Source organism: Watersipora subatra, chromosome 2, assembly GCF_963576615.1.
Source record: "Watersipora subatra chromosome 2, tzWatSuba1.1, whole genome shotgun sequence".
Classification (NCBI taxonomy): Eukaryota; Metazoa; Bryozoa; class Gymnolaemata; order Cheilostomatida; family Watersiporidae; genus Watersipora; species Watersipora subatra.
The window spans coordinates 58,296,222-58,309,267 of record NC_088709.1 but is presented as its reverse complement, the minus strand read 5'-3'; the positions used below and the strand labels follow the sequence as shown (position 1 = coordinate 58,309,267).

The window sequence follows — 13,046 nt, the reverse complement described above, 5'->3', positions numbered from 1 at the left end:
CGGTGCTACACCAGATCCTGTGTAGCTTCCGGAGTCGTCCACGGTTGGTTTTTCACCTTGTGGGCTTTGTTCCTGGGCTTCAACATCTTCCGGGCTGAGTTGTTCACCATGTGGACTCTGGTCCTGAAGGATGATCTGGCTTCTCAGTGCTCTCCTTACCGCAGGAGTTGTTTTCTTAGCTCTCTTCTTCACCATCTCGTAGTCGGGTTGTTGTGCCTTGGGTCAGTCTATCCGGTTTATGGGATTAGCTCAATGCCGGCTTTGGCTGCTCCTTTTGGATATTCTCCTGTCACTGTTGGTTTGGCTCCTGGGTGTGTGACTAGGCTGTGTAGGTTCTGGTCTGCTATAACAAACCTAGTTAACATGCAACCTACGAGTAACGTGCTCTAAATTATATATAGGCACTGTTATATGTATATAGTTGACAGAATAAAATTTTTTTTTTTTTTTTTTTAAATTGTAATTATGTTAAAATGAGTATTGAGTAAGTGACAAAGACTAGGTAGTCTATTATGTCTGTCAACGAGAAGGTTATTCTATATAGAGAGGGTTGTTTTCCAAATGGTTGAAGTTCAACCGCAAGTATGGGTCTGTAACGTTTATATATCAGTAAACAGCGTAATAATATATACAGAATTAGTGCAATTAGCATATAAATGCAGTCAGTCGCTGTTATAAGTTAGCAGTTGTCAGTTCAATATCTTGTCTGAGATATGTCTAAAGTTATGTGTAGTCTGTGCACTATATTAGTATCTAATTGAAAGTTTATACTCGAGTTTTAAGTTTCCTATATTAGTGTGCTTGTCTATGAGTCAAGCTGATGTAACTTGTTTTATAACCGGTGTATTATTATTATTAGGCCTTATACGTATGTAAATGTTAGGTGTAATAACCTAGAGCTCCGTGTATCTACAGTCACTAATAGAATGAGTGTGAGCGTGTGACTGGATGAATCTGCAGAATTGCACGTACATAAGAAGTTGCCAATGTATAAATAGATCTATGCTTTCCCTGCAAACCGAAACAGTCAGAAAGGTAGATCAAGGTAGTGAGTGTCCTAAGAAATTTGTGAATTTGTACGTGTATCAAGTTCTGATCTATGTTTGCCCTGGAGCGAAACAGTCAGAAAGCATATAGTATAGTGATAACAGTGCTCAGCTGTGAACTATGTATGTATAACTTTCCTGCAAACCGAAACAGTCAAAAGTTATAGACACTATAGTAAGGCACGCGGCTATAAAATTGTAATTTCCCTGCAAACCGAAACAGTCAGAAATTATGAAAGGCACGCGGCTATGTAATTGTAATTTCCCTGCAAACCGAAACAGTCAGAAATTATGGACACTATGGCAATGTAAAGTGAAGGCACGCGGCTATTAAATTGTTTATGTATAATTTCCCTGCAAACCGAAACAGTCAGAAATTATGAAATAATTGTTTTCTCCTAGGCAAATGTAAATCTGACCTCAGATTTTCTTAAAATAGATTAGGATCCTCAAGCCTATAAGTAGTATGCAAGTGGGTGATCAATCCCAATATAGGCTGCAATTACGCGTTATGAAAGTATGAATTACGAAAGGTCTAGGCGTCAGGGGATTATTTGCCTAGCTATGTGGTTATGCTTTAGCTAAACGGTACACCCAGATAAGTCACTAGATCTCAGCTAACATAGACTTTTTAATGAGTCCCACAATAGATATGTGAATATCTACCTGCCCAGTAGAATATAGCGATCAAATTAGGTATTGTAAATAGCTTAAGCAACCAGATATGAATGAAGATGAAGATGTCAGTTCTATGGTAAGCGCTATGAATAATATTACGAAAGATTTAAGCGTTCAGGGATTACCCACTTAGCTATGTGAAAGGTTGATGACCGATAAGGCACCTCCACCAAAAATGTTATATGTGTTATCGAAGTATTTGACTTACTTGACAGCACAATAACATCAATGATTAATCACTGTTAGCTCTTCTCCAATCTAGACTAATATTACTATGGTTGATTAAGTGTAGGCAAGCCGCCTGGTTTGTTCAATGATTGATTAAAGTGTGAGTTCAATTTATGGGACTTGACCCAGATCTTTTAGTGCAAGCCTCAACTAGCTAAACTCCGATGTTGATTGTTAGCAAATAGCAACACTTTATTTCATGAACCAAAACCTAGTGTACAAGTAGTAAAGTTCTAGAATATGAGAAAGATAACAAATAGTGAGAAAGAACTAAGTAGTATATAAATCTCTTACGCCAACGTCAAGCATGCGTCTGCCCTTAAAGCTCAGTCTTACACGTCTGTAAGTGTCACTGCCAAAGAGGCTGAGCTATTAAAAAACACTAGCTTTTATAGGCATTTAGGGTAGCCTGAGTACGGGTATATAATGTTCGTATCATATACTATGTTGTAGGAGTAAGTCCATTGGAAGGAACACTGTCTTTGGATACGTCACAGGGGGTGCGCTGAGATTGTAGCTGGATGCTAGGATTGCGTAATATTGTCTCCGTCAGCACCGTAACATGTCATGGAAAAGTACTGGCTTAGGGTGATGGTAAGTTCAGTTATTTTTGGTAGTGCTTGGTGATGGGTGGATAGATATAATTACTCCCAAATTCCTTGGCGGTTTCCATAGGCGGTGTTGACTCATCAGTTTCCAGATTGATGTATTATAATTTTGACATTTCCAATTAGGGGATCTTTTGGTGTCTCTTAGGCGTTTCGATGCTCGAACGAAATATATGCATGTATGGTGGTCTGGCTACATTCCCTGCTGTTATCATGTTTTCGGAGTATTTCCATACAACAAAGCTAAAACGATCCTCCACAATATTCCTTACTCCTACAAAACTATTACTTTCACCACTATGAGAGACAATGCTGCTACTTTAATTATCTGTATAATTACAAAAAATATGAATTGGCTATTGTGGAGTTGTTACTAGTTAGATGGTAGAAGATTATTTATTCTGCAAGTGAACACTGATAATAAAGAAGTAGCCTTTGCCGTTGTAACGAGCGCAACTGTCTATATTTATTTGACGTCCTTTAACACAAAACCCGGAGGTACACAACTCCTAGTATTATACAATGCAGTGTAACATAACACGAATATAGCACAGCTATAATGTCATCAACATAACTAATTACCTGTTTTCTGACTCGAGCAGTACTTGACAAAACTTTTTAGTTTTTAGTTTAGAAACTCTCGAACAAAAATTTCAAACTGGTTCGTTGTTTTAAGCTACGTTTAGAAAGAAATCTTCGGACAGCACTGTCAATTTCATAAAAGTACCAAAGACTGTGGGTTATGTTATTAACTAATACCGTAATAACAACGCAATCGCTGGGGAAGTCGCTAAAATGCGTTTGCGGCTCTCGACCCTAGAAAACTAGACAGTCTTGACAAACAGTTGTTTTTGCGGAGTTGTTCCTCCATCCGGGGCGAGCAACACAACAGCTTGTCACAAGACGTACTGCACCTGATGCATCAGGCGCACTTGCCATAAATTTTTGCGCAAAATTCGTTATGATTACCAATGGAGCGACCGACATAACATCGCAACCAAGCTGCACAGACGGAAAAATGAACTAAGAAAAACGACAAAAAATGAAATTAGACAAAAAACAAACAAAAGATATCAAGAACTATGAAGGTTGTTAAAACCACCTCAAAACTTGATTGCTTTTCATGTAAAAACTTTGGTTTGCTTGCAAATAAAATTAAGTTTTTATTAACAGTTTCCTGCAATTATACATCTGAAACGTAATCTGAATAAATTAATATAATTTTTTTAAAAGGAAAGCATGTATTTCAGTGATAAGAATTTTTCAATGATGAAATTTAGTTTTATATATGAAGTAAATAATGTACATGTATATATATATATATATACAATAAATAATTTATATATACTGTAAATAAAAGCTTACAATATAAAGGCAATCCGAGATAGAAATACATATTTTTCTTACCGATTCTGCATAGTCGTAGGATAATAGTGACGCTGAGCCTGACACCTCATTCAGTGTAAAATCGCAAGGATAAGGAGGGCTGTTGCTAAGGACACACTTTAAAAAGTCTTCAAGGTTGAAAAAACCTGCTCGATGCACCTGAAATGAAATTTTATATACACTGCGTTCAAATACAGGTTTTTTCTGGTATCTCAAGGGAGAAGCTTAGGAAGTTTTACCGGCTTTACTCAAACATTAATACCAGATCTTGTGAGGCCTAATTTGTAAAAGCTCATGAAAGTTTTTGGGCACCAGCATTTAAGTTATCTATGCTAGAACATGGCAGTGCAATGCGCCGTGAGAAACTTTCAGGTGTAAAAAACTATGTTTACAATTGTATACTAAATAGTTTTCATTGTAATCGTAACAAAACCAAGCTTAATTAGCCATTACTCGCTAATTATTAATACCTTTACAATGAAACACCTTTACAGTTGTTTTTATTTTTATCAACTTGGCAAAGCGTCTTTTTCATGATATGTATTTTATTAAAAGCTAAAGTTGTTTAAAAAAGTTTGAAAACATTTCCAGTTGTTTTATTTTTTCTCCTAATTTATTTGAACTAATTTTCTAATTCTAATTCGAACTAATTGAACTAATCCTAATTCACAAAACAATTTTCTCATGATATGAAGTTTAAAAGTAAAAATGGTACCTGGTGTTATATGTTAAATACATGTCAAAATAAATTTTTTGTGAAAAGATTTTTTATTACTAAGTCAACAGCGGGCATTCCGCTAGTCTATATTATAATAGAAGCAGTGTTTGTTTGTCTATCTGTCTGAAGCCACTATAAGAGTGTTAAGTAGAAAGATTCCTTCAGATGGAATAAAACTTGGGCATTCGATTTATAGACAAATTATGCCACAACAACACCATTCAGTTGCTTCACAGCTTCAAACAGTAACTCTTGTTTTTTGTGCCGTGTAATATGGTTCGGGAACGCATATCTGCAAAAAGCAGCATAATGTGGCTTTAATAGGTTTCATACAAATAATTTTTGATTAAGAAGTAGTTCATTACTTATACTACTGTATCTGTAATGCAGGCCCGTATTCCCTGGGGTGGCTGGCCGACTGAGCCACCCCAACTTTTTAGGAACTTTCCGCGGCTAAGTACAGTCAAACTCGATAACTCGCTCTCGGATAAAATGTAACATTTAATCTCAAACACAAAGTTAACTCAAACGGAATTGTTTGGTCCGTTCCCACGCAAGGATAAATTGCTTCAGATAACTCGACCTCAACATCATTTATTCAAAAAGTTATTTGCCCAACGGCTATGGAGACAGTTTTTATCGCTGTAGAATATCACTTTATTCCAAGCCATAGAGACAAACAACAACTTTTAGTAGTTCTTAGGCGTCATTATTACCATCATCAGTGGCAAAATATTCTTGTTAACTTTTATAAAGGTTTGCAAACTATCAAGTTTTACCAAACATCCACTTGGCCATGTTCCATCAAAAGCGTGGAAACCTCTGTATAAACTTAAAATAAAATCGGCAAAATTGATCTTTGTTAAAACGCTCAAAAGAAAAAGATGTCTTTTTTCTGAGCGTTTTAGCTGCGGTCAATTTTTGCCTATTTTAATTTAAAAACATCTGGTCAGTCACATCACTTAAAAAAACAAATCTGAAAAAATAGAAAAAATGTTGATAATTATCAATACAAATTTTTAAAACTTCACGTGAGAGGCCCGGATGAGGCCCTACATAAGAGAAACCTGTTGGGGCTTACACCGCCCCTCCTCCACACCCCCAGGTGTTCATAACTAGTCGTCTAGCATTAGCCGCCCCATCTTGAAACTAGTAGTACAGGCCTGTGTACCTGAATAAAAATAAACAATTATTTGCAGGCATTGAGCTAATAAAAATATGTTGAGAACCCATCCAGAAGTGTTTCACTTTGAAAAACTTTTTTTATCGCAGATGATTGCTTTCAATGACTGGTCTTTCCAGATGCATTACAGCTTTGAATTTTTAATAATTTAACATCTATGGACTTTGGATGATTTTCAGTAGTGATCAATAGTACTACTGAAAGTTGTTATTCATATTTTATCAGTAGTAATAATGCAATAAATCGTAATAATGTTGACAAATTGTCCGACTTGGACACACTCACAGTCTTTTCAAAAATGGCCAAAAAGTGTCCACTTCTACTCTGCAACGCATTTGGGGTAATTTTCATGGCATCAATTGATGTAAAATTTAATGTTTAATGATTTATTAACAAAATATTTTATAGGCCAGGAGGTTTAAAAGATGTGAAGATTTATATGTGCCCCTATCAAATATTAAGTTTTACTAAAATCTCAATTATGTCCCCGTAAAGAAATTTATTTGAGAGCAAAAGGGTTTCGTGAACATACCGATCACCCATGACAATCTTTCACTGCGCACGAGACTACCGAGCATGTTAGTAATAAAAATTTTGAGGATCTTACCCTCCTGCATGTAGTCCGTTGTCTTTAAAATAGAACCGTGGCCTATCTGCGTCATTAATAGGAAGGTTTTCATCGAACAAACCCCATTTCAGCTTGGCAAACTCTTTGACTACTCTCTTAGCTACAAGAGAGAAAATATAAGTCTAGTCACGTGCTGTGAATGATGGGGCTTCACTGCTGAAAATAATCGCTAAACATAGATGCCAATTTCCCGACTTGAAAAGGCAAAACTTCTCATTTTTGTCAACTGGTTATGATGAGCTACACTTTTTCTAAAAGATAATGTATAAATAAATTACATTATCTTTTTTACAAACCTGCATTGTTTCATAGTTTTCTGCTTTAAAATTTTGGTGTAGATGATTTACCATATCTAAAATAACTTTGTTTGCTGGGTGTTAAGAAAATATTGATGGTGTGTGCAGATTTAAACACCTGAATAGTTGCGTTAATAAGAAACTTTGTTTATTATAGTTTTTATTGTATTGAGAACTCTGGGATTTGATCGATGTATGTGTATAAGCACTTTGGACCTGATCACATAAGACTTAAATAAATTTTTTACCTTAAGCGCAAACTCATTCATATCTGTTAAAAACAAAAATTGCATGTCACATAAAAAATCAAATTATCAAACAACAAATCAAGAGTTCTTTCTGCTTCATTTCAAAAAACTTTGTTTTTGTTCTATTTTAGCATGGTTTGGTTAAACTAAAAAAAAACTCTTTGTAGCTAACATCTGGGCAACCAATTTTTGGTCTTCCAAAAATCAGTAAAAAGATCTAATGGGTGCTGGTTAAAAAAGAGTTTAACTTGAGTCTCCTATCATACTTTTTAAGGAAACCTCCGTGAAAACCAACAGCGCCAGTTGAATAAGATCACTTAGGCTGTGCGCGTAGAATTAAAAATTCTTTTTTGGTCAAATACTAAATTTTTTTATTTGTCTGGCTAAAAAAAAAACCTTATTGTTTTCCATTTTGAGATTCTTTCCTAAAACCCCCAACACAGTGTGGTATAATATGACATAATATACTTCGGTTATAATAAAATATAATTTTTCTAAAGCCAGTAAAGCATCGGGTTGATGTACTCTATCTGATTAATAGAAGCCCACCCCAATCTTTAATTGTTTTTTTGTTGGTTGATCTCAGTATAGCTGGTGGTTAATCATTAGTAAAAGTTGAGTGAAAATTATCTATCTTTGGTATATGATTAATACAACCAGTTTTTGCAGTATGCACGGGTTTTGAACAGAAAACCATAAAATATACTGTCTATGATGCATGTACTTTATATATTGAATACAGCTGAAAGTGATATATAGCGAATAGGTTTGAAATACATAGTTATGCAAATCAAATTCTACAAACGTTAGGCAGAAAAATATTTTATCGACACTTTTATGATAAGTTAGAGAAAGTTTGTGAAATTCATCTGTATCAACACTCTTATGCATGATTCTTTTGACAGACACAATCTTTTTACACGCTAATTTTAGCTCCGTTCTGGTATAAAACTATTCAATTTTTTATTGTGGAGAAGCCATTTTATGATAAGATAATTATAAATACGTTCTCGTTATTTTCAACTTAATTCGCTTTTATTGAAATAAGTGAACATTTTTTATGTGCACTCACAGTCAAATATGCAGCTTTTGTTTTCTATTAAACGTTCATTCAGTTACCTGGCTTGTATGTTTTGTCGTTATTTGATTTTTTAGTAAGATACTCTGGAGTGAAGTGAATAAAGTCTCCTTCTTGTCCGCAGCCTCCAGGTTGAAGAGTATAAGGTTCATCTCCATAAGCAAGGTTAGCCTCTGCTACTATTATTCTTGCTCGTGTTACAGTCTCTTCTTCTTCAGGCTAACAAAAGCAAAACTAAGCAACGTTTTATTTGCAATATTAGATTAATTTAGCTGAATTTAGTTTTACGCCTAGAGCCTACAAGTCTTTAGGCTTAAAAAGCTTAGAGAGTTTTAGCCGTGACAGAAATTAAAAATTCTTTCACTATAGAGAAAAAAAGGCTTTACAAGTCTTAAAACTATTTGATGAAATAAATCTTAGGTATGGAAAGTTGGGAATTCACTACAAGTAACTATTTTGAGTTTCATAATTTTGTTTGCTTGGCAATGTAGCAAGCCTCAAGCATCTAGATTTTTAATAATATTAATAGAGTAATAAAACTGCGTTTTTCTCTACAACTTTTGTATAGCATATATATTACAGCTATATTATAATATAATATAGTATATTATAAAGTTTAATATGATATAATATATAATGAATAATATGATAATGTATAACTTATAATTTATGATTTAATTTATATAATATATATTATAACATAATATATATAATTATATTATGATTATATATTATAAGGCTATATTGCATCATAGTTTTTCATATCATGTTACAGTACATTGTATTATTTTATGTTATGTTATTTGGTAACATTTTACGTATATGTTTTACTATTTTTATTACTTTTTATTATTAATATATGTTGAAGTAGAATAGATTATGTTATATTCCATTACGCTATACTATACTATAAATGTTATTTTGTAATATTTTATGGTATATCATATTGAATTACACTGTTTCAATGCAACATGATTTTGTAAAGTGTCTAGATCAGGCTTTAGTGCGTTTTATTATCACATAATCTGCAAAATTCATAAATAGTTTCGTATGTCATATTATATTATTTTGTAGCATATGAAACTTTGTTACATTTTTTGTAGTTTTTTGTTATGCTGTGCATGGTTATATTATACTATACTGCATTTTATTTAATTTTATTACACTACCAAACAACATATTCTATAATAATATAATATACTATCTGATACTACATATATATTATACTATGCAGTAATACAGTAAAATTATATATTAAGCTTTATTACATTAGGCAGCTTTGCGTTACATTATAGTATATGGTCCAATATTTTATTTTGCTTATATCACGTTGCGAATCATTACAGTGAAATATAGTGAATGGCATGAAACTATAGTACATTGTAACATGTTAGCTGGTTTGTTATGCAGGATGCATTTATCAACATTTATTTCCAAAAAATTTTACTTTTGCTTTTTCTAACATATTTTTTTAAACAGCACCATACGTTGCATTTTGGTCAGAAAGTGCTATCGTCATCCAACAACATAATGCAATACTAAACTTACATGATTAACACCATAAGTTAGATTAACAAAATTACTTCCGTCGAAAATTATACTTTTAAACCCACATTCAAAACACAAATAAAACAACATTTGCTGGTTTTCTATTTTTATTACATTTTTTATCAAGCCTCAGACATACATGATATTAAAAATTTATTTCAAAAATAGTAGAAGGACTTGGTTGCTAGTTTGACATGACTAGTCAGAAGTGAAATTATGTGGGCCTCATTTAACAAAAAGCTTTAACTGCAACTGCTGAAGATACATGTATGAATATACATACGTTCCACACATCACTGAAAAAATGCACTTGTATATTTCTAGAATTTAGAATGGTCACAAGGAATTTACTACTTAACTTACCTCCATCCAGTCACTGTTGCGTGTCCAATTTTCTGGTACAACTATGGTGAAGTTTTTAAAATATAGTCTATTTTCAGTAGCGAAACGAAGAACTTCTGAAGCACCAGTGAGGTATTCCTAAACAAATCAAGCAGTTTAACTATGTTAACATGTGAGTGATATAATGTCTCTATTTTTCTTTAAATTACTGTAAAAGAAATGACACTGGTTAGCTCAAAGAAAATTGTTTTCAAATTTGAATCATCAAAGCATGGTCCTGGTTTTGCCAACAAATTCTTTATCAATCCCTTATGCATGGCCGACTTAAATTATTTGGGTTTTCGAATAGATTGTTTTTAAAAATTACAGTAGTTTAAACAGAAACTTCTAGTTGGTCATCAAATAATTTTAAGTCACTATGTTCTGGCAGGTGGCGCAGTAAAATTTTAATTAAAATTTTTTTTCAATTTTATTAAATTCTTTGTAGTCAATCAAAATCTAAGGTTTGCACTCGAAAAATAAATTATTCGGTAGTATTTTCGTAAATTCTGCCCTAAATAAAAATCTTGTTTTTTAACTTTATGACATCTTATTGCAAAAACTTGCTTTTTAAAGAATAAAGCAAACTAGATAGGTAAGAGTATTCCACAATAAATAGATTCCAGTTTTCATGACCTTCTTCAGTTATGCGACAAGCTAAAATTTTATAAGGCTTTTTTGGTGCTGAAGTGGTATTCCACTGCTTGCTACAGGTTCTCTGTTCGGGTTGTCTTCCTACAGATAAGAGTAATTTCAAGTCAAACCTTCATGACACCTCATAACAGAGCTCAACCACTGATTTTCTGCTTAGCAATACAGTGTGGTAGCTACTGCACATGCACACAATTTTCTGCGTTGGAGTGGGTGGAATTCGTTGCATGCAAAAAAGTTACTGACCATTAGCACTGTGATTCTGCAAGTTTTATGAAAGAATTGCTTTCGATCGGTCCAATAGATAATGGTTGATAGAATTCATGTTCAGAGTGTTTTATCCCAATTCATAAGCAATTGAAAAGATGAGCCATGCAATTAATCAATAAACCATAAAACCATCACATGAAATACTTTCTTACATAGATTTTACCTGTTCAACAGTGTAACCATTCTGTTTTAAAATAGTTTTTAACTTTGGCAAAGCTAGCCATGATCTGTATCAAAAAGTTTACCTGCAGTTTAGAAATAATTTCCTGGTCTTCAGGAACTCGCTCATCAATAGCAATGAGTATATCAGTGTAGCCTCCATCTGAACTTAGGTTTATATCCTGTCGGTCATTACCAATGTTTGATGATGTTACCAGAACGGCCATCAAGCACGTGATGTAGGCTATCATATGATTTTGGACAACCATATTTGATGAGAACCTAAAACCCATAGAGATAGTGGTGAAGCAATTTAATTAATATAATAATTACAACAATGAAACCCTCTCAGTAAGTACGCTATAAGAAAACTCTCGCCTAAAGGTTACTTTACACTTTATCGTCATGTTTTGCCGTTGTCCTCTTGGCAATTATGTGCAACTTAACTAATCACATAGTCAAAGCAACGCAAAAACATCTGAAAAGTTTGCAGCTGTCAAATCTTTCTGATAGTTGACCGAGCACCCGTGACAGCGTATGCTATTTGTAGCTTTTCAGCATTAATGATTGATCATCATATATTGCTCCATTTATATATTATTTCATGACAGTTACTGTGAGACTAGTATTTCATCATTTCTATATTGTATAATGAGAATGCTACAACCTGGAATATTCGCTAGTGCAAACGCAGTAAGGTTTGTGTTAGTGTAAGCATTGTTATTACAAATGATCACCAAAGTATTGTGTGCTTAGCACTGAAAATTGGCAAAACATAAGCATACGTATATATCAGTCATACAGCATCACCCTCTTATACAACAAAAAACCTGATGTTTATGTCGTTCTACTATGGAGTTTTTCACAGCTTCTTATCCTAAAAGGTAGATTTGTGGTGGATGCCGGGCCATGCCTTTTAATTCTTGTAAATATTTCTATATGTATATATTTTGCATGTTGTGTTTGCTCTTGTTTTATTACATTGTTAATAACTTGTTCGTTATACTAATCGCTATTATGTTTTGCTTTCGTTGTATCGCTATTGTAATCTTTTATAGCCATGCCAATGCATTAGCGACTCCACTTATATTTATTGTTATACAGTTTTTCTTACTCGGTTCCATTATCTGGAACGGGTGAATTTATTGTATTTAAGGGCACACCCACACTCAGTTGGGCAGAGCATATAGTCGTAAGCTCCCCGACTAAGGAATTTTCTTTCCAAAATAAAAGAGAATGAAACCCTTACCTATTTTTTCTTCTGTATGAAACAGTCTAGATAATGCCAATTAAAAGCTGGCAAATTCTTTCACAGCATGTCAGAAATGCTTTGATAACTTATTGAAACACTTTTTGAACAGAGCACTTGACAAAGGAGGCATTACACATTACTTGTTGAATAATTGCTTGTTTGTAAATTTTTTTCAGATGGAGACAATGGAGATGAAGACAAAGTGTTTAACAGGTGGCATTTTATGTATTGATTTGCGTCAATATTTAGCATAGTCTATATTTACAAGATACCATCGAATAACAAATACCCTTGAATACCTGCATTTTTTTGTCCTTAGCCTTAGAGTTCTTTCAACCACTTAATGGTACTACACAGCTGGTAACTTTACGGTGAGCAGTGTTTGAATTGAGTAGTATGAAGCTTAAACAAGCTTTTTCATATCGTATTTTATCTATCATATATTATTGTATTTTCCATCTCAGCCTTTTCATCTCTTTAGCAAAACAAAGAGTGGAGAAACTATGCTGTTTTAAAACTAGCAGTGCCTTTTATGCCAAAAAAAGAAGTATTGTGGTCGCCGGTCACTAAACCTAGTGGGAAAAAATAAGAAGGTACAGCAACTGACACAAGGACGGGAGTTATGCCCTGACTCAGCTGACAGCACAGCCCTTGATGGAACTTCCAGTCGGTCGAGGGTCAGCTACCG

The 13,046-nt window shown here is 33.7% G+C and overlaps 1 protein-coding gene across 1 annotated transcript; it reads right to left on the bottom strand.

Moving 5' to 3' along the window:
- Window positions 1-236: 236 nt before the first annotated feature.
- Window positions 237-11,375, bottom strand: LOC137388379 (calcium-activated chloride channel regulator family member 3-like). The gene is made up of 5 exons (XM_068074865.1): window positions 11,193-11,375; window positions 10,009-10,125; window positions 8,139-8,316; window positions 6,455-6,575; window positions 237-354 (listed from the first exon to the last, which is right to left on the bottom strand). The coding sequence occupies exons 1-5, from the start codon at window positions 11,373-11,375 to the stop codon at window positions 237-239; spliced, it is 717 nt and encodes a 238-aa protein (XP_067930966.1).
- Window positions 11,376-13,046: the final 1,671 nt, after the last annotated feature.

Excerpts from the sequence above, each read along its gene's own strand:
- LOC137388379 (XM_068074865.1), bottom strand. The coding sequence starts at position 11,375 with ATGGTTGTCCAAAATCATATGATAGCCTACATCACGTGCTTGATGGCC. Across the intron at positions 8,317-10,008 it reads GCAACAGTGACTGGATGGAG|CCTGAAGAAGAAGAGACTGT; the intron begins GTAAGTTAAGTA and ends TGCTTTTGTTAG. Across the intron at positions 355-6,454 it reads AACGGACTACATGCAGGAGG|GTTTGTTATAGCAGACCAGA; the intron begins GTAAGATCCTCA and ends CATGTTAACTAG.